The sequence below is a fragment of the Strongyloides ratti genome, scaffold srae_chrx_scaffold0000002, assembly GCF_001040885.1.
Source record: "Strongyloides ratti genome assembly S_ratti_ED321, scaffold srae_chrx_scaffold0000002".
NCBI classification, from domain to species: Eukaryota; Metazoa; Nematoda; class Chromadorea; order Rhabditida; family Strongyloididae; genus Strongyloides; species Strongyloides ratti.
The window spans coordinates 767,519-788,909 of NW_020171510.1; the positions used below are offsets into that span (position 1 = coordinate 767,519).

At 19.2% G+C, this 21,391-nt stretch overlaps 10 protein-coding genes across 10 annotated transcripts; 4 read left to right on the forward strand and 6 right to left on the reverse strand.

Annotated features, from left to right (window-relative positions):
* Positions 1 to 440: 440 nt before the first annotated feature.
* Positions 441 to 2,366, forward strand: SRAE_X000117000 (Major facilitator superfamily and Major facilitator superfamily domain, general substrate transporter-containing protein; the record flags this gene model as incomplete). Its single annotated transcript, XM_024645941.1, has 3 exons — positions 441 to 1,703; positions 1,762 to 2,099; positions 2,156 to 2,366. The coding sequence occupies 3 exons, from the start codon at positions 441 to 443 to the stop codon at positions 2,364 to 2,366; spliced, it is 1,812 nt and encodes a 603-aa protein (XP_024498633.1).
* A 2,107-nt stretch (positions 2,367 to 4,473) lies between these two features.
* Positions 4,474 to 4,911, forward strand: SRAE_X000117100 (Insulin-like domain and Insulin family-containing protein; the record flags this gene model as incomplete). Its single annotated transcript, XM_024645952.1, has 2 exons — positions 4,474 to 4,517; positions 4,563 to 4,911. 2 exons carry the CDS (start codon positions 4,474 to 4,476, stop codon positions 4,909 to 4,911), a joined length of 393 nt encoding a protein of 130 aa, XP_024498634.1.
* Positions 4,912 to 5,216: 305 nt separating this feature from the next.
* SRAE_X000117200 (Hypothetical protein) lies at positions 5,217 to 5,423 on the reverse strand (the record flags this gene model as incomplete). Its single annotated transcript, XM_024645963.1, has 1 exon — positions 5,217 to 5,423. One exon carries the CDS (start codon positions 5,421 to 5,423, stop codon positions 5,217 to 5,219), a length of 207 nt encoding a protein of 68 aa, XP_024498635.1.
* A 461-nt stretch (positions 5,424 to 5,884) lies between these two features.
* Positions 5,885 to 6,630, reverse strand: SRAE_X000117300 (Hypothetical protein; the record flags this gene model as incomplete). Its single annotated transcript, XM_024645974.1, has 4 exons — positions 5,885 to 6,079; positions 6,131 to 6,314; positions 6,369 to 6,498; positions 6,540 to 6,630. 4 exons carry the CDS (start codon positions 6,628 to 6,630, stop codon positions 5,885 to 5,887), a joined length of 600 nt encoding a protein of 199 aa, XP_024498636.1.
* Positions 6,631 to 7,555: 925 nt separating this feature from the next.
* On the forward strand, positions 7,556 to 8,319 carry SRAE_X000117400 (Hypothetical protein; the record flags this gene model as incomplete). Its single annotated transcript, XM_024645985.1, has 3 exons — positions 7,556 to 7,711; positions 7,765 to 7,907; positions 7,962 to 8,319. 3 exons carry the CDS (start codon positions 7,556 to 7,558, stop codon positions 8,317 to 8,319), a joined length of 657 nt encoding a protein of 218 aa, XP_024498637.1.
* Positions 8,320 to 8,520: 201 nt separating this feature from the next.
* Positions 8,521 to 8,913, reverse strand: SRAE_X000117500 (Hypothetical protein; the record flags this gene model as incomplete). Its single annotated transcript, XM_024645996.1, has 2 exons — positions 8,521 to 8,727; positions 8,785 to 8,913. 2 exons carry the CDS (start codon positions 8,911 to 8,913, stop codon positions 8,521 to 8,523), a joined length of 336 nt encoding a protein of 111 aa, XP_024498638.1.
* A 592-nt stretch (positions 8,914 to 9,505) lies between these two features.
* SRAE_X000117600 (Hypothetical protein) lies at positions 9,506 to 10,391 on the forward strand (the record flags this gene model as incomplete). Its single annotated transcript, XM_024646007.1, has 2 exons — positions 9,506 to 10,006; positions 10,053 to 10,391. The coding sequence occupies 2 exons, from the start codon at positions 9,506 to 9,508 to the stop codon at positions 10,389 to 10,391; spliced, it is 840 nt and encodes a 279-aa protein (XP_024498639.1).
* A 378-nt stretch (positions 10,392 to 10,769) lies between these two features.
* On the reverse strand, positions 10,770 to 11,873 carry SRAE_X000117700 (Hypothetical protein; the record flags this gene model as incomplete). Its single annotated transcript, XM_024646018.1, has 3 exons — positions 10,770 to 11,032; positions 11,575 to 11,745; positions 11,798 to 11,873. 3 exons carry the CDS (start codon positions 11,871 to 11,873, stop codon positions 10,770 to 10,772), a joined length of 510 nt encoding a protein of 169 aa, XP_024498640.1.
* A 5,728-nt stretch (positions 11,874 to 17,601) lies between these two features.
* Positions 17,602 to 18,838, reverse strand: SRAE_X000117800 (Transmembrane protein 144; the record flags this gene model as incomplete). Its single annotated transcript, XM_024646030.1, has 3 exons — positions 17,602 to 17,685; positions 17,744 to 18,606; positions 18,664 to 18,838. 3 exons carry the CDS (start codon positions 18,836 to 18,838, stop codon positions 17,602 to 17,604), a joined length of 1,122 nt encoding a protein of 373 aa, XP_024498641.1.
* A 1,127-nt stretch (positions 18,839 to 19,965) lies between these two features.
* SRAE_X000117900 (Alkyl hydroperoxide reductase subunit C/ Thiol specific antioxidant domain and Thioredoxin-like fold domain and Peroxiredoxin, C-terminal domain and Peroxiredoxin, AhpC-type family-containing protein) lies at positions 19,966 to 20,610 on the reverse strand (the record flags this gene model as incomplete). Its single annotated transcript, XM_024646041.1, has 2 exons — positions 19,966 to 20,179; positions 20,231 to 20,610. 2 exons carry the CDS (start codon positions 20,608 to 20,610, stop codon positions 19,966 to 19,968), a joined length of 594 nt encoding a protein of 197 aa, XP_024498642.1.
* Positions 20,611 to 21,391: the final 781 nt, after the last annotated feature.

A 21,391-nucleotide genomic window follows, 5' to 3' on the forward strand; every position in this document is an offset into this window, starting at 1 on the left:
GAATAGATAAATATTCAAAAGACATTGATTATAAATGAGTCATATATTTTATAATAAAATATATTACAAAAGTTAAAATATCAATATACATTAAAATATGGTTAATTTTTCTATAATTGATGTCTTAAATCAAACAAAAAATATCGTTGTAAGATACAATGAATGTATCACTCTATGTACTTTTACTATATAATATAAATTTACTAGGTACATATATTCTAACATTATAAATACATATCTTTTAATATATAAAGTACAAATAAAATTTATTAATATTTCTTGAATTATCCTATAATATATACATACATTTTTATGTTTTTTTTAAGAAAATAATATTATACCTTATTAATGTAAGTTAAACTTTTTTATTTATTTATATTTTTTTAATATTAAAAATATATATATATATATTTTTATTTAGAAATTTTCTACCTTTAAAAATGAATATAAGTAGAGGGTCCTTATCAGCATTGTTAAATAACAAAATTCGTCACATCAATTTTTTTTTCCTCATAATAGTATTATCTTTAATGCATGGAAACTTATTTTTTCTTAATATTCTTTATATCAAAGATTTAAGAATTAAAGAATACTATTCATCATCAATATCAAATAATACCTATGATATAGAAAATGTAATTGAGCGTACAAAAAGAAATATACTAACAAAAGACAATTTAGAGGAAAAGGGACATCCAGTATCACAAGATATATATAATAAATCTACATTTAATGATATTATAAAAAATCAACCATTTAATGATACAATATCAACAAGAAGAGTTATATTAACTAAAAGTACTGAAAAAGAAACAGTTACAATACCAACAACAACAAAAGAAATTGAATGGATTGATGGAACAGAATATATTAAAAATTTAACCATTAATAATATTGAACAAAATAAAAATGATTTAACAATAAATAATAAAATGGATAATAATATAATACAATCAGATACAATATTTTCATATAAAATACCAACTAATTTTTTAAAATCTTTTCTTGAAACATTATTTTTTGCTTCACCTGGTATTGGTATGCTTGTAGGATTATTTCCAATGACAAAATTTGTATATAAATATGGTATTCAAAGAACATTAACAACATGTGGTATAATAAATGGTTGTTGTATGGCATTTATTCCCATAATTATTGACATGAAAATTTATTATTTACTTATCGCAATACGTTTAATTCAAGGATTTTTTACATCTTCAACATTTTCTATAATCGGTTCACATATTGTTAATTGGGAATCTGTTGGAGATCAAACATCATCACTTAATATTGGAATCGTTTCTTCTGTCATTGGTCCAATAATAACATGGCCATTAGTTATTTTTTGTGAGAATCCATCATCAATAGGATATACTCATTATTTATTATCATCATTAATTATCATATTTACAGGAGTATTTTATATTTTTTATAGAAATGATCCAACAAAACATCCATGGATTCGTGGACAAGAAATTATTAAAATTCGGTCATGTAAAATATTATCACAAAAAATTGATAAGGCAAAAATTTTTTCGCAAATTATTATGTGTCTTGATACATGGATATTAGTAATATCTTCAATGGCTTATTTTGTTTTAGTATCATTTGGATTGACATATCTTCCATTTTTCATTTCTCTTACCTTAAAATATTCATTTATAAAAACAGTTATATACTCTGTAGTACCATTAATCTTTCTTGTAAGTTTTTATTTTTTTTTTATTTTTAATAATATATTAATTATATTTTTTTTTTTAGTTTTTATCTCATGGTTTAATGAGTGCTATTAATTATTTTATAAATAATAGTAATAATTTAATTCAATCAAAAATTTGTAATTCACTTGCTTATTTCACTTCAGCAGCATTCCTTTCATCAATCATATTCCTTACCCCAGAAATGGGAATAAAATATTTATCATATCTACTTATAGTTTTAAGTTTTATTCCACTTGGATTTGTATGTTTTGGTTTTTTACAATGTACCACATCTGTTGGTAAGCATTATGGACAATATATAGTTGCAATGTATCAAATATCATTTTCAATATCATTATCTTTTATACCATTTTTAGTTACTTTTACAACAAAATATAAGTAAGTTTTAATAAAATATTTATTTTGATTAAAGATTAAATAATTCATTTTTTTAGTGATATATTTGAATGGAAATTTTTCTTTCTTCATCTTTCAGTTTTATTTTTAATATGTAATATTGTTTATATTTTTTTGGCTGAAATTGAACCTTTACAATTTGCAGAAGAAAGTTGGTTAGACGATTTAAAACATCAAAATGGTCAAGAGATGCGTTTAATAGGTCTCGATGAGGAGTATGGAATTGTTGAAATGAAGGAAATACAATAAATATTTAATTATTAAAAAATTTTTTTTTACAAAATAAATGATTTTAAATAAATTAAAAAGCAATTATATTGTTTTGAAATGTTTAATACAAGGAAAAAAATATATATATTTCATAATAATCTAGCAATTTGAAAAGATTATTTTACTTATAATAATATGAAAATAAAGAATAAAAATTGCATATATACATTATTTTCAAAAGATAAAAAGTAAACATTTTAATGTTAGAATTTAAATATTTTTTAAAACTTTTTTTTAAATAAGTATGTGTTTGTTTTATGAATAATATAATTTATTATTCCTCCACAATTAACAATGCAATAGCATTTTTAAAATGATAATTTTAGCTTATTAAGAAGCGTTTTTGAAATAATGATTTTCATATATATATATATGGTTCATTATGAAATGGTTGATGCATTTTTCTTAGTATAATAATTATACTGTAAAATATGCTACTTTTAAACTTCTAAAATTATTCTACATATTTTTACATTAAACAAATAATAATTTTTTGTGTAGTTAACATTCTTTAAATTAAATTAAATCAAAATTTATTTTTCTTTTTGTATATCTTATTTTCAAATATTTAATTTTATTAATTTTATAAAAAAAAAAGTAGATTAAATATCAAACTTGTTAATATACCTCAAAAAGGATTAATTAAAAGTTTTATGTAAAAATATGAAATTAATCTTGACAAATGGGAATTTATCCAACATTTAATTATGTAGCGATTCTAACTAATTTTTAAAACAACATGCTTTTTGCTAATTTACACTTTTTTTCTGAGAATTTGTTATTAAATAACATTATCATATTAAGATTTTCAATTGAAATTTTAAACATTTTAAAAATATTTAAAAATACTCAAATGTACATTTAAAAATAGGTTTTTTTTATGTTATATATTAATTTTTTATCTTAATTAAAATGCATTACATGTATCAAAAAAAAATTTTTTTTTTTATTATTTTTTTCAAGATATTATATTATTCTCTATTAAATATATTTTTTTAAGTATGTGATAAATATAAAAAAAAATTATTTATAATTTCAACTGTTGTTAATAACAAACATAAAATAAAGCATTTTATTTGATAATATCTTTTTGAAAGATGTACTTTAAAATATTAAAATTATTTTTCTCAAATTATACTTATATGCGTGATTAGTTAATTGTTCTTTTAATAAAGTATTAAAAACTACACAATTAATTCATTTTTTGGGCAATTAAAAAAAATATAGCTAATATAACAATAAAAATGAATAGTCTTTAATTAAGATAAAATAATATTTATTTATAGAAAAAAAAAATTATCTTGAATTACGTAATATTTTTTAGACAAACTTACACTATATTTTTTTTTACTATCTTATTTCAAACTATATATAATTGTAGTATAAAATGTATTATAAATAAAAGATTATATTAAACTTTATCTTATTTTAATTAATTCCTAAAATAATGGTCCTCACTTAAATTTCTTCTATCAACATTTATTTAAGTATAAATATATGTAATTTAAAATTCATTTTGTAAATTTAAGTTTATCACTATATTTTATGACAAATTTATTTTCATAAATTTTAGTTTATTTGAAACTACCTTTTAAAAAGTTCTTTATATATCTTTTTTTATAATTTCAATTATTTACAATTTATTATTTTTATCTGACAAAACCAATATATTTTATTTTTTCTAATTATAACTTAAATAGTATTTTTTTACTTAGAGATTTAACGTGATAAGAGTGTTTAAATTTTTCATTATATTATTTAAATAATCTTTTTATTATTATATCATTGTATGTAAACACAATTAAAAATAAAAGAATTATTTTAATGATAAATCAAGGATTTATATCTCAGTAATAAAAAATCGGATGATGATATTTTTATATAAATATTATTTTATATTTTTTCTAAGATGTCACAATAAATTTCTATTTTAAATATATTCCTAATTTTTTACTTTAAAATTTTTATTTATATTTTGTTGGCATAAAAGTTTGGGAAAAAAAATATTTTTTACAAATACATATGTATTAATATATTTCTTTATTATTTTTTTTTAGTTTATAAAGTTTTTTTGTTAAGAAGAATTATGAAAAACAATAATAATTTAAATACAATATCAAACAAAAATTTGTAAGTTATTATTAAAGATTAATTTAATACTATTTTTTTTGCTAGACTTTGGAAAGGATTTCTTTTCATTTTTGTTATTTTTATTCTTTTTCAAAGATCTGAGGGGTCTGTAAGACTTTGTGGTTACAGATTATCTAAAATGTTAATAACAGTTTGTAGAAGTCATAGTTGTTCAAAAGATACAGAATTAATCAATCAAGAAACAATTGAAAAAAAATCAATTGAGAATGATAAATTTTTTTATCCAGAAAATGATTTTCAAAGTGAAATATTTAATTTAAATCCATTTAAACGTTCTGGAGGTGTTGTCAATGATTGTTGTATTAATAGATGTACTATTTCACATCTCAAAACATATTGTTGTGGATATGCTGATGAAGAAATTGATTTTTAAATATTAATTTTGCTGAATAAAATGGATCTACAATATATTATATTAATTAGCTGACAAATTTTCCAAGCATATATTGGACTAATTTCTTATTATTTATTTTCATTATATATGATTAAATAATAATAAGTAATAAAATTTTATTTAATTTTATAAAGTTAAATAAAATTTTTTATCATTTGTAATAAATTTTTCTTAATAAAAATTTTTATTCTTTTTTAAATGCTACAAAAATTAAATATTTAATAAAAATTAATTTTTATAATTGAAAAAAAAAATTTTATTAATTATAATTATATGTTATTATATTAACCAAAATAGCCTCCACAACATCCTCCACCAAAACCACCATATCCTCCTATCCCATATCCCATTCCATATCCCATCCCATACATTGATCCCCCCATACAACAACTACTACCACCACCGTAACCACCATATCCATATGAACCCATTCCATAACCTCCCATTCCATAACCTCCTATTCCATATCCTCCCATTCCGTAACCTCCCATTCCATAAAATGCATTAATTTTGTTTGATGACAAAAATAGAAGAGTAATAGCAATTATTATAGAAATTTTATAATTCATAATTTTTTATTGCAATAAAATAAATATATGTAAAATATATTCTTCAGATTTTTCTTTATATACATATTTTCTACAAGATTTACCTTCTAGTTTTATTAAAATTTTATTTTATCAAAATTTATTAACAATACAAAATATTTTTATAACAAAAGATAAAAAAATTCATTTTTATAATTTGACCAGTTCATTGATATATTTATTATTATTATTAAATAATCAAAAATTTTGTTAACAACAATATTTAAAATATAGATGTCACGCAATCTCTTGAATAACTATTTTTATAATATATAAACTTTATAATAATATCTAATCAAAGAACTATTTATAAATATTGGTATTATCTTAAAAATTATAAAAGAAAAATTTATTTATTAATATATTCATCCATAATTGGGACTTGTTTTTCCTTGATATATAACTTTTGTTAATGTATCAATACAAAGTGTTTTATAAATAAAACATAATATTTTAATTTTTTTAACTTTTAATGTAACTGGATTTGTACAATATAATTTTGTTGTTTCTTCATAATCTTCACAGATAAAATTAATTTCTCTAAAATATATATGTTTTTTCTAAAATATTTTATAATTAAATAAAGATAAAAAAAAAATTATAAAATATACTTTTTGTGGTTCCATTGGTTGAGATGGTAATGGTTCATTTGGACATCGTGTTTGATATCTTGGACAAAAATTCATTGCATCATTTGAATATTTACCAAATCTTGTTGGCTCTGGACAGACAAATTGAAATACATCACGATATTTTTTACAATATCTTTTATTTTGTACTGTTCTTGATAACAAACTATAACATTAAATATTATAAAATATAAATATTATAAATAAATTTTTTTTTTACGTTTTGACATCAACGATATGAGCACAAGTTTGTTTGAAAGCTGAACAAAATGTTTCTGTTTCAATGAGAGCAGCAGTATTAGTTGATGAAAAACATATCTCTTCAAATTCTTTTTTTAAAATTCTACAAGCTTTTAATTTGTTAATTTAATAAAATAATTCATTTAAATACCTTCATCATCTTTTTCAACAGCTACTGTAGAATAAATAAAAATTAAATTGATTGTTAAAATTTTTAATAAAATTTCAAAAAACATTACCATCTCTATAAATATTTTTTGGGAAAATTTGTAGATGAATAATATTACCTAATTTAAATAAAATGCTTAAAGTAGAAAAAAAGAATCATGTGATGGGAAATGATACATTATTTAACATCAACTAACTGGTTTATATTTCATTATTATAAATTTTTCTTAGCAAATACTTAAACTATTAGTTTTAACTTTTTATTTATCATAAATTATGAAATAAAATGAAACAAATAATTAGCATATCAACATTATTATATAATATCTTTTCAAAAAATTTATTTTAATTTTGATTTTACAACAAAAATAATATTTTTGGATTATAAACAGGATGTGTTGTAATAAGATACATATAAATTTTTTCCTAATTATAATGTATAAATTTTTATTTTTCAAAACTTTCACTATCATTTAAAAACAGGTTAATAAACTATTCTCAAAGAAAATAGATAGTCTATTAATAAAATATTGTTTCAAAATTTGAATTTATTGTTAAAATTAAAATTAAACATGAAAAAACAATGTGAGAATGTTTTATTTAAAAAAAATACATTATTTTATAAAAATTAAAGTAGAAACACTATGCAAATATTTTTATCAAGGATGAATTCTTATCATTTAAAAAAAAAAATATTTACATTAAAGGTATACTTTATAAGTATTGTTGTGCTTTTTGTTAACAAATCATATGTCACAATAAAATAAATTAATAATGTCTTTAATATATCAATCCTGTTTCTTTCCTGTTTTACATAACATATTTGTTCCTTAACGAGAGAAATAAGATTATTCAAAGAATGGTTTATTATCAGATTTCATTTTATTTATTATACTTTTATAATTAATTAAAATTTCTCAATTATTTTTTTTAACTTTTTTTTTAATATATTTATTATATTTATTAATTAGTTGTATTTTTTTTAATATTATTTAGGATATGATACAATTTTATCAAAAATTATATATTATTATCCTTTTGATAAGCATTTTATCGTCTTTAGCAGTATTTGAGGGCAGTAAACCTGTTACTAGCAACGAATCATTGTTATTACGTATAAGAAGAGATGAAGATGGATTAACAAACAAAGATAAGGTCTTTATATTTTTAATCTTTTATAAATAACTTTTTTTATTAATTTTTTTCAGGAAGCATGTAGAGAGCTAAATTCAGAATATCGTAAAGTATGTGGAACAAGACAACCAGATAAAGAGTCTAAAGATTTTTGTGACGCTTATGAAAATGTTTGTTTTGAGATTTCCTCAAATGAACCAGACCAAAATACTGTAAAGTAAGAAATTTTTATATATTATTTTTTAATTATTTATAAAATATTTTTTTTAAGGCCTCCACGTTCTACAGAACCACCATTTACTAAAGTTAAAATACATAAAACTGATTGGGCTGCTTTTTGTAAAGAATATAAACCAAGATTTCTTTATGTATGCCCAAATCCATTTCCCTATGGACAAAAAGCTATTGTATTTTGTCCATTATATTCAGAAAGATGTAATTTAGCTGTTCCTGAAAGACCTGTTAACCCAAATGGTGGTGGAACATTTTCAAGAGATGCAAGAAATAATCTTTGTTCAGAATATCGTGGATTTGCAGCACGTTATTGCAATAATCCTTTAGCAATGACACAACCAAATGTAAGAGATGGATGTGAAAAATATTCAAGATTTTGTCTTAATCGTGGTTAGAATATTTACATTTTAATTTAATTAACTTTTTTAATTTTTATTTTAATTGCCATTACTTTGGTAAACGCTGGTAGCCGTAAATAATTAAAATTGATAAAAAAATAAAATAAAAAAAATTGTACAATTTAACTATATAATTTATTTCATTTAATTTAATTTTTTAACAAAATGAAATGTACTATTTTTTTTTATTTGTGACATTTAAACATCTAAACATCGGCAGTCAAATCGTGAATTATAAACATATTGAAAATTAACACATCTTCCAGGACACAATTTTTCTGGATCCATACATTCTCTTGTATATGTATTAAAACCACAAAATCTTGGAGGTAATGTTCCCTGAATATCTTTGTATATTGGGTGATTAATATCAAATTTTTTTTCTACCATATAATATTGATTATACTTTATATAATATAAATAGAAAAAAAAATTTATTTTAAAAAAAGTAAAAAGACTTACAACAGTTGAATAGAAATAAGCATATGGATTGTAACCTGTCACTTGAACAGGTGTTCTTTCAATTCCAGTTCCAATTTGAACAAGAATGATTAACAAAATTAGAAGATTAATAACATTATGAAAAAGCATTTTTAATATAAATAAAATATAAATGCTTTTACTATTTTATTAATTATATATTAAAACAATATAATCATTAATCAACAACATAGAAACATGCTCTCCTTGATTAATAGTTACTTTTTTGTTAAAATATTATAATTATATTTATTAATGTCTTTTTAGTTATTAGTTAAACTTTTTTATTATACAATCGGATATAACATACTAAACTTTATTATCAAGGTCTTTTTTCTTACAATATTTTTTCTACCTCTTTTGTTGTTAAAATTTGAGTTAATAAAATTAAAATAATAATAACCTAGTTATTACCTTTGTTACTTTGTATATAATAATTTTTTTTTATTTGATTATCTTTCAATTATCTATTATAATTTTTATCTCATTATATTAATTTTATTTTAAATAGGCTTTATTTTTTAAATTAAATTGAATTAGACCTTGACGAGGTACTTTATTACTACGACCTATTTTATAACTCTTTTTTTTATATTACCTTTTACTCATCATTATAAAAGAGTTCAAATATCTGTTCAAATTATCATTTTAAAAAATTTCAATTATGATTATGGTTCCATTTAAATTTTTATCTATTTTTTTAATGTTATTTAATATTATATCATTTATATTTGGGCAATATTTATTTATTTCACAAAAACCAAGATATGCTTCAGGTGGTTTAAGAATGAGAAATGATATTATGAATCAACCATTATATTATTCTCCTTCACCTATGCCATATATTATGGGAAGAAAAATTAATAATCCTTCATATGATCAAATAAATTCTAATATTCAAAATAATATGTCACCTGATTTTCTTTTATCTTCACAAAATTCACAACAATTGCTTCCAATGGCAAATGATGGTTTTCAACAAAATTTTTATCAAAATCCTAGTAGTCCTCAATTTGATTCATCATCCTATGCAAATAATATGTATCTATCAAATATGATTTCAGAAGAAAATCAAAAAAATACACAAACAAATAATATGTTAACTCAAAATTCAAATAACCCGATGTTAATAGATAAAAATGAAAAACTTGATATTAACTTTCCAAAATTTCTTGATAACGTTGATCAAGAGGTAGTCAATGATGTATGTTTTTTATAAAAATAATAATTAAAAAAAATTTTTTTTTTAGTTTCTTAGAATAATATCATTAAAAAATGAGACATATTCAAGAAAACAACAAAAATTAGATCAACTTGTATCAACTCTTGATGAATCACATCAAAAATTGTATAAAGATTATGTTTTATCAAAGGATTCTGAGGAAAAAAATTATAGATCAAAAGTTGATTCTCAAGTTGAAACAATGAGTCCGGAAGCTCAACAGAAATTTTCACAAATTTCATCAATATTAATGAATGTTCAAATACCAGATAATAATAAGTGGGATCGTGTTATGGAAATATATAATTCACTTTCTGATCAATTAAAACAAGAATTTGAAAAAAAATTTGAAGGATTTAAAGTATAATCTATATAGAAAAAAAAAATCTTTTTTAATTATTTGTATATTTTTTATTTTTGTTAAAAAGAAAAGCAAAATTATTATATAATATTTTATAAAAGCAGCAAAAATTGTGAAAATTTGTTAATTATGTAATTGATATAAAATAAAAAATGCTAAAATTAACTTTTTTTTTTTTTAAAAAAGAGATCTAACTATTATGTATAAATAAATTTAATTTTAAGGGACATATATAGCAATTGAATAATATTTGTTTCTTTTGTTAGTTTTGTGATAAGGCATAACCAGGAAAGCCAAAAATTCAAATGTTGCAAAAAATTTACATAATATAAATGATATTCTCCGGATATTCATAAAAAAATTTCAAAAAACTTAATGATATTGTTAGATCCATATAAACAAATTAGTTATGATTGTAAAAATAATACCAAAAATTATATTGAAATTTGTTGAAGAATTTGTACAATGTTCACCAACACAACCTAATGTACAAACTTCAACAAACATATTTGCTTCTCTTCTTTTTTGACTTGTCAAACTTCCTGTAGCACCAAATAAATGTTTTTTTATTCTTCGATGACTTTTGTATATAGTGCAACCAAAAATATCATCAACAGTTCCACATTTTCTTTCAGTATAAATTTTATCTAAAAAAAAAATGAATAAAGATTAATTATACTAATTAATATTTTAGTGATAAAAATTGTACTATAATTAATATATTATTTATGAATATATACACCAAATATCGGCATTACTTTAATTAAGTGAAATTAAACTTTTATAAATTATTCCTCTATTAACTTCTATTATTTTTATTATAGATCAAAGATTATAAGTATCTTTTTATTAATAGAAAATATAATATAAACGGAAAATAGTGATTTATTGTGTATGTTTATTATGACAACTATCATAATTAATTGTTAAAGGCAGCCGGCTTTTATTATTTTAACATATATATGTAATAAAACTTTTCATTCTTACATATGGTAAAATAATTAATTTTCTATATATATACTCTTGATTATATGGATAAATAGAATATATATTATTTAAAATAAATAGAAGAAGCCGCTTATAATTATGAATGAAGAACGTACTTAAGATACTTGACATATTAATTTACTTTTTTTTTTAATAATAATATTATTAATAAAAGGATAAATATAAATTTTTATTAACTTACCGGTTCCGTCACCTTGTCGAAAGTAAGAATAAATACAATGTGTATGAGTTTCATTCAAACATGGTGTTTTATGTAATGTACCTTCCTGGCATTGCTTTTGATATATTTCCAATTCTTCCGGTGATAAATAATTGTTAACACGATCACACTGAATACATTCAATAGAGGATACTATAATAATAAAAAGAAAAAAAAATTAAAATAATAATATATAAAAGTTTACCTTTATAAAATAGATTCATAATTACTCCAATAATTAAAAATCCATTATAAAATTTGTAACATGATAAAATTTCCATTTTATTATTTTAATTATAGTATAAAAAATATAAAAATATTTCCTGATAAGGTAGAAAATTATATAAGTATATTATATATTTCAAATGTGTATTTTTATATATAAAATTGAATATTATAATATAACTAAAAAAAAAATATAAATAAATAAAATGAAAATGAAAAAGATGTTAAAGAAAGGATATAATTTTTTTATTATATCAAAAAATTGAATCGTTTTCTTCCTTCCCATTTTATATTCTTAATTTATAGTATATAAGAACATGGAAGATTTATAAAGAAAAAAAAATGGAATAAATAAAAAAGAAAAATAAATAATAAAATATAAGGGTTTATACTATTTTTATTGTATTGATGTGTAAGGGGAATAACAGTAAAATTAAATTACCAATTTTAGGTAGCTTTTTATTTAATAACTGAACTATTGACATATATAGTAGCTGATTATAATTATATCCTTTTATTTAAGGAATAGTTGATGGAAAAACAAAAAGAATTTAAATAACATTCCTCACTATCTATTATAATAATGGCATATATGAAAGAATTATAAACTTTCACCGTGATTGACTAAAAAATAAAAAGTTGCAGGTACTAATTAAGTTTAGATACATTAATATAATTATTATTAGGAGTAAAAGTAGGATGATGATGAAAGAGGTTTTAAAAAAGATAGTTTTGACTGATGATGTAAAGAATTTGATGAATATTTGGTTATAATTATTATTTTAAAGAATGATAATAATTATAGATAAACATGGTTGTTGCGTTAACAGATCTCGAGGACACTTCAAAAGTTTCAAGTTGCAAAAAATTGATAATATATGCATGTTATTAATAATAAAAAGATTTAAAAATATTATTAATTAATACAAAGTTTGTATATTGATACTAATAATAAAAATTTATAAAGAATAATTTTACAAAGAGTTAAATGATGGTTTACCATCTGTAAATAATATAAATGAAGGAGGATAGGAAAATTTTGATAATACAAAATATGATCTACAACTAATTATATGATGTTCTTGAATAATACAATTAAATAGAAATTATTTATCACAAGATTGAAATAATAGTTGTTGAATGTGATTAATGAAACAAATAAAATAATATAAATATTATACGTAATTTAATATACATATGTGTAAATTATTAATAATGGTAATATAATAATATAATTCTAATGAAAAACGTTATGTGAGGTAATGATTTTTTTTTTTTAAATTAAAAAAGACACTTAGATATAGAAAAGAAAACTATAATGAAGAAAGAAAAAAAAAAAGAATTATTATTAGAAACATGTGTGTTAATATGAATTAATATATGCGTGCAAATGTACCTCCTAAAAACATCAAAGAAATCTTTTAACTATTAGTCATAAGTATACTAAAATCTTAAGAGTTTAAGAGTAAGCATATGGTTTGATAAGAATAATTTTTGGAATATATATTTATATTAAACTTTAAAATTTTACTTTATATCCATAAGTATATACAATAATAAGTTATGATAGAATCCTATGACCTTTATATATGTTTCTATTAAAAATTTAAAAGGCTGGAGCTTTGAAATAACAACATTTTTCGGTATCATCTTATCTTCCTTTTTTATTTTAAAATGATTCTTTTTCACTTTTTAAAGATGTCAACAGAAGTTATTAAAATTTTAATAGAAATAAGTTTAACAATTTGATATTCTCACAAATATTAACATTTAAGCAGGTTTTTTTAAAACTTTCTCCCATCCACATTTGATATGATGAAGTTTATTATTACAATAGAAAAAATACTTTTAAATTTAATACAAAATCAAATAATTGTTATTTTTCATCTTAAATAATATTATTTCATGTAGAGATATTGTTATACAAAAAAAATATACATATATTTTTATTTGAAAATAATATAATACTAATATATATATATATTATTTTCAAATATAATATATATTTATATATGATTTTAAATATTTAAAATATTATAACATTTTTTCATGATATATAGTAAATAAAAATTCATTTTAATACAATTGTTAAAAAAAAAATAAATAAATATAAACAAATAAATATATGTATATATATATATATAAGGTGAAGTGATATTGTATTTGAGTTAAAATAATTAAAATGTTTAAAAATTGATGTGTCAATGAAATGGCTATAAAAACAATAAAACATTTAAGTAGAGACAATCTTTCTAAAAGCTTTAATAAGACAAATTTTATAAGAGGCAATTTTTGTTAAATGATATTCCTGTCATCTTCATTTTCTTTTCTTGTATCAATATATCATTTTATCATTATTTATAGTATAAAAATTTCCTCTTAAAAAGAATAAGATATGTATATTTTTACAGTATAAAATTTTATTATTTCATGTTAAAAAATAATTTTAAAAATTAATTTTTTTTCTCATCTATATAAATATATTTGGAAATTAATGAAATTAAATAAAGAATAAAAATTTTATATTTTATATACTGTATATTGATAAATAAATACACAATACAATGATTGTCGGTATTATTTTGTAAATATAATTTGATTGAATGTTTCATAAAATTACAAATATATTAAAAGAGTTAGTTCTTTGATTATTAGATAAATTTTGTAATCTTTAGCATATTGACAATGTTACAATAATAACTACATATCTTGTAGTAATGATTGATGTTAAATGTTTAAAATGGATTAATTAATAAAATAAAAGATACATAAAAACAAATGTCTTCTATCAAATAATATAAAAAAAAATTTAATCTAACTTTGATGTTTTTATATTTTAATACTAAAAAGAATATTAATAATAAAATAAATTTTTATTAAAAAAAATATTATTTATATGACCACTTAAAAGTTAATATTTTCATTCTTATTTTTGTACTTTAAGATAAAAAAATTTTTTTTTTTTTAGTTACACTTTAAATTAAATGGTTGATGAAGAGAATACTAAAATAAATATACATATGTACTTGAAAAATATATTAAAATTTAAAAAGTGATAATTATAATAATAAAATTCAAATGTCTTTTTACCAGTTTACGTTAAATCAAGCATTTTAATATTTAGAGAGCTTTTTGAAATACATTATAAAATTTTATCATTTTGATAAAAACATTAAAAATATAGTTTTACCGGGACAATTTATAAAAATGGATATATATAAGATTTCTAAAAATATTCATTTAACCATATATATATATATATATGAACCTGTCAAATAGTATAATATATATAAATAAAAAAGAGAAGAAGACATATATGTTGAAGTATTTTTCCCAAAATATGAGTAAATAGTTTGTAAAAGTTTAATAAATTCTCTTTTACATAAATATGTTTATTTAAAAGTGTGAAACTTATTTTATTATATAAATAAATTTTAAATATATGATAAAATTTTAATAATTATAATAAAAATAAATTAAAAAAAAATTTATTTTTATTTTAATATTATATAAAAAGATAGATGAATAAGGTAGATAGTTAATTGAATTTTATGATAAAGAAATAAAAAAAAATAGTATATTTTATAAAAGATGATGTGAATAATTAAAAAGATTTATAAATGTCAAAATTTACATTTTTCAATCATCTTTATTGTTATATTTTTTTTTCCATAACATTTTATTCATCTATCAGTTAATATTATTATATTTTAATATATTACAGTATAGTATAATAGTTTTTTTTTTTTTGTATAATATTATTTTATGAGTCAAAAATATGCATTAAATAAAGGACAACATTGCGGCACGTGCCCAATAAAAGTATTTTATGAAGAATTAACAATCATTTTACAAAATAATAAAAAAAAGTAATTTCCTATTACTCATCATATAATAAATTATATTACAATCTGTTAAAAATAATATATAGATAGATTAAGATAAGAAAATATATGTATTTATATATTAAAATAAAAATTTTAACCTTTGGGATTTTTAAATTACTTTTGTAATTATATTTTTGCCAAAATTATTAATCATATTCTATATATGTATATATATTTCTTATAAAGATAGGTTCTTTCTCACATATTAAAGATTATCACAAATAACAAGTAATGACAAGATAGAATATTTTTAATTATTACTGGTTAAAATAATTATAATATTCTTTTGATGGTATATTATGCCTTATCAAATATATATTTGATTATTATGATAAAAAGTAAAAATATTACACAAGAGAAATTGGTAAAACAATTAAATAGTAAAAATAATTAAATATAATATAAAAATAATTAGATGATAATAAAAATTTAATAAACTTTTGTTATTAAATTAGTAAATTCTTTTTTGTCAATGATATTTTATAATAAAATTTTTTTTTCTTTTTCCATATTTAAATATTTTTTTTTATTATTTTAATGGTATTTTATTTTAAAAATTCTTAAAAATTTTATAGAATATTATATTTTAAGAAATAATTCATAAATTATTATTATATAACTTTTAAACATTTAGAATAAATTTTTGAAAACATTATAACTTTTGACTTTTAAATAATACAGGTTAACTAAAGACAAAAAGATAATGTTTTATGTTTTTAAAAATTTTCTTTAAATAATTATTTAGATTACTTATATATACATATATATATAAAATAGAAATATATTAATTCTTATAATTAGATAGATATTAAATAATTTAAAATATATTTGTTGTTATTTTAAAAAGAATAATGTAAAATGTAACATTATATATAATAATAATAATAATAAAAGTTACAGTTGATTAAATTGAAAATTATGAAAACAATTGAGTAGTGCCATTAAATCTAAAAGACAATATATATCATTTTTAACAATACCTGCTTTTTATGAAATTGATATTGTTTATCTTTATTCATCACCATTATACTTACAATATGGTCATCTTTATTTTATAGGAAAATTGAATAGTGATTAGAGTACCACCAGTTATTATCTCAAGTACTTTTGCCACAATCATCTTCCATATAAAGATATATATATATATATATATATATATAAAATATTTTGAGCCGGTGACAGATGACCAGTCCATTAAGAAAGTTTTACTTAATTTCTTAATAATTATTTCAAGCTTCTTTTTGACTTTTAAACTATTAAAAATAGTTCTTTTATTAAAAAGATTTATAGTAATACTTTCTAATATTTTTCCCATAATAAAGTATATATTTATGTGTTTTAAAGTAGTTATATTCTAAGATGATTCATTAAAAATGTATCACAATATAATAATTGAATGATTAAGTGTTAAATTAATATTAAATATAAAAAAAAAGTAGATTAATATTCTGAAAAATAAAATAATTTTCACAAAGTATTATATTTATATTTGAATGATTTTTAAACATTTTCTTATGATAAATAAAATAAAAATAGTTTAAATCAAAATTTAGGTATACATATATTAAGAAAAAAAAATATTTTAGTTAAATAAAAAAAAACTTATCAAAAGAAATGGTTTTACAAAAGCTTAAAGTTGTAACTTTGTAAAATTGAAAATGTCCAGATGCTAATATATTTACTAATCACCAGATATTTTGTTAAGATGAGACAAAATCCAATGGATAATCTAGATTAACGATAAACATTCTTTAAATTATTTATTTATTAAAAAAAAGAAAACGTTATAATAATCTAATGATTAACAAAAAAAAAGAAAAAATTAATCATCAATGATGATCATGTTTACGAAAAACTATTTTATAAAATAAAAAAAAGCCAAAAAAGTATTTAAAAATTATATTTTTGAAAAAACAAGCAGAAATATTCCACAAATAGCAATAAACATTGCAATAAAAATTGCTATATAATTTTTAGTGCCCTGCAAAAAAAAAAATATTATTAAACAAATTATTAATCATTTTTTTTTTCTAACATACACATATTTCTTTAAAATAAAATATACTCCATAAAATGCCAATCAATCCAGGACTTATTGACATAATTGGATAAGTTATTATTTGTGATACAATATCTATAGCTTTTAACATAAAATACATTGAATTAAACCATATTAAACCAGAAAGTATTGAAGATAACATTATATCTTTATTACCAAGTATATCACTTTTTAATCCATAAAGACGTATAGAAATAAAAAAAATGAGTGATGTTGTTATAAAAACTCCTAATCCTAATGATAAAATGTATGATGAACTTGTAAATTTTTCTTTTCCTATAACTAATTCATTTGGATTATTTAAAAGATAATATATTGGTGTTGTTGTAGAGGCATAAAAAAATCCACAGATTAAAGCAATTACTATTCCTAATATTTTTTTATATTTTTCATTTTTATAAAATATATTTTTTTCATTATTACTATTTATATCATTAACATTAAAAAAAACACCATTTCTATTATATGTTTGTAATGTAATAATATCAATATATTTTTGATTTCTAATACTTTTTTTAACAAATGAAAAAACGATTCCACTAATAATAATAAGAAAAACACCAATAATATTTATAATAAAATGTTTAGGTTTTCTTGCTTTAATACCAAATAAACCATAATAACCTGTAATCCATCCAGTAACACAATTTCCGACATTCCATAAAAGCATACCAATACCAATACCAAATACATCAATTATAAAAAATGATCCAAAATTAGCTATACTCCATAAAAATCCACCAAACATTGGATATATATTTATATAAAATTCTTGATTATATATAGCATGTATAAATGAACCAAATAAAATACCAACACCAGTACCAAATTGTGATAAAGCTCCTTTAATAAAAATTAAAAAAAAAAAAATTTATATTAGAAATTATTAGAAAAATATACCATTTCCTTTGTTGTAACGTAATATTGGCACATACATAGAACCAAATCCGATTGCGGCAATAATACAATATAAAACACCCAAATAAAAATTATTATTGCTTTTAGATGCTACATTTGGAAGAATAATATTTTGTATCATGAATGATGTATCTTCATCAAATGATTTCAACTTCATGATGACAAAAATAATTTTACAAATAGATATATACCTTAATATATATATATATGTTTTGCTTTATTATTATACAACGGTATTATAAAATTTTAATTGATATTTCGAGAAAAAAAAGATGATGAGATAATTGATTATATTACAATTTACAACTAGAAATGTATCATAAAACTTAGCACACACAAATGTATATAATTTAATTTATAAAAAGTGCAAAAATAATATATATCAAAATTATGAAAAATAATTTTAAAAAACCAGTGTTTTTTAGATTTCTTACAAATTTTATAATAATAATGTTATATTTAAAAATATTATGACAAATAATATATCTTATAAATATATTGATATTTTCTACAAAATATTTTAGAAATGTTTTATGTAGACAAAATTAACATTAAATTAGAATAAAGACAAAAGTTACAATATACAATGTTTCCCTCTTTTTTTTTTTATTTTTTTCTATTTAAGTCTAATAATAGATTTAGTTCATTCAAATTATCGTTAAATATATTGCTATTTTAAGTTTAATCACAAAAGCATTTTAAAATAATTTACCAAACGTTTTATAATAATCTTTTTCTCCTTTCTGAAAAAAAAAAAAGAATGTACTGTAAGATATAATCATTTTTAATATAAAAAAACGTGAATTATCAACATTACATTTTATTTTACAATTTTATTTAATTTATAATCATCTTTTATAGTTTTTCATAAAAAAAAAAAATTTATAACTATGTTAATTTATTTTAATCGAAATTAATAATAGTTATCTAAAATAATATTATTATATTATTTAAAACGTTATATATGTTAAAATTGTAGTATATTTTATATAAAATAACTATGATATAATGATTATTTTTCAATATTATATACTACAAATAAAAAGGTATATTCATTCATATGACATTAGATTATTTAAAAATTAAAAAAAGAGAGAGAGAGTAATACTATTAAATAAGTTTATTTGCAGTATATTGCGTTTTAATAATCCAAAATTCTTTTTATTTATATTTAAAAATCAATACATCACATGGACATATAGAATCTATGATTTAAAAATTAGTGGTAACAACAAAAAAAAATAATATTTTTTTTTATATATTTTAACCTTGATAAGAAATTTTTTAGTGTTTTCCAAAATATTCTTTTGATTCTTTGACACCTGGTTTGATAGTGTCCTTGCCTGGTGTCCAACCAGCTGGGCAAACTTCTCCATGGACATCAGTAAATTGGAATGCTTGAACAAGGCGAAGTGTTTCATCAACACTACGTCCAACTGGAAGATCATTAACAGTTATTTGGCGTAGGACTTGTTTTGGATCAATAATAAAAAGACCACTAAAATATAAATAATATATATAAATATAAAATAAATAAAAAAAAAATTACCGGAAAGCAATTCCTTCAGATTCAATTAAAACTCCATAATCATGTGAAATTTTATGATTAGTATCAGCAAGAATAGGAATTTGCATCTCTCCAAGACCACCTTTTTTTCTTGGTGTTTCAACCCAAGCGAGATGTGAAAAATGTGAGTCAGTAGAACAAGCTAAAACTTCAACTCCAATAGCTTTGAATTCATTGACACGATCAGAAAATGCAATAATTTCTGTTGGACAAACAAAGGTAAAATCAAGAGGATAAAAGAAAAGAACAACATATTTTCCTTTGTAATCAGAAAGTGAAACAGTTTTAAATTCACCATCAACAACGGCAGTTGCAGTAAATTGTGGAGCTTGTTGTCCAATTTTAGCGTTTCCACAAGACATAATTATATTCTAAAAAAATAAGTTTGATAAAAATTAATTAATTTATATTATATGAAAAATGTAATTCCCATCATTACCCGTAAAGGTATTTATATTTATAATGATGAAATAAGTTGTTATCTAAAAGTGAGGCCTAAAATATAAATAAAATGATTATATATATACATAATTCTTTGTCATTGAAAGAAGTTTCTAGAAGAAAAATACACAACTCAAAGTATAAAATGTCTGTGTAATTATATATATATATATATGTATAGACCATTATCAAGTGACAAAAGAAAGTATACATATTATTTATAGTTAAATTTAAATGTTACTTAAATAGATAAAAAAAAATGATCAAGGTAAACGTCATACTAAAACAGATAAAATAATCTTACACGTCTTTTAACAATTCTTTATATAATATACATACTTTTAATTAATTTAAATATTAATGATTTTAAAGATTGTAAAATTTTTTTTCTTTTTTGTTATAAATGATTTTAAATGAAAAAGAAAATATTAATAAATAAAGAAATTAATTTTATAGCGACAAAATGAAATATATATTATTAAAGCCTGTAAAATTGTTTAAAAAAAATTTCACACTATCAGAATGTAAAAGATAAATCAATATTTTATTTTTTTTTAATATAAATATATTGACAAAATGTAAATATATGTAGATGAATTTATATATGTCACAATATACTTTTTCTAGAAAATAAGAAAAGAAAAGAAAAGCAAACATAAATATAAAATAATATTTTAATTTATTTTTAATATCGAAAAAAAA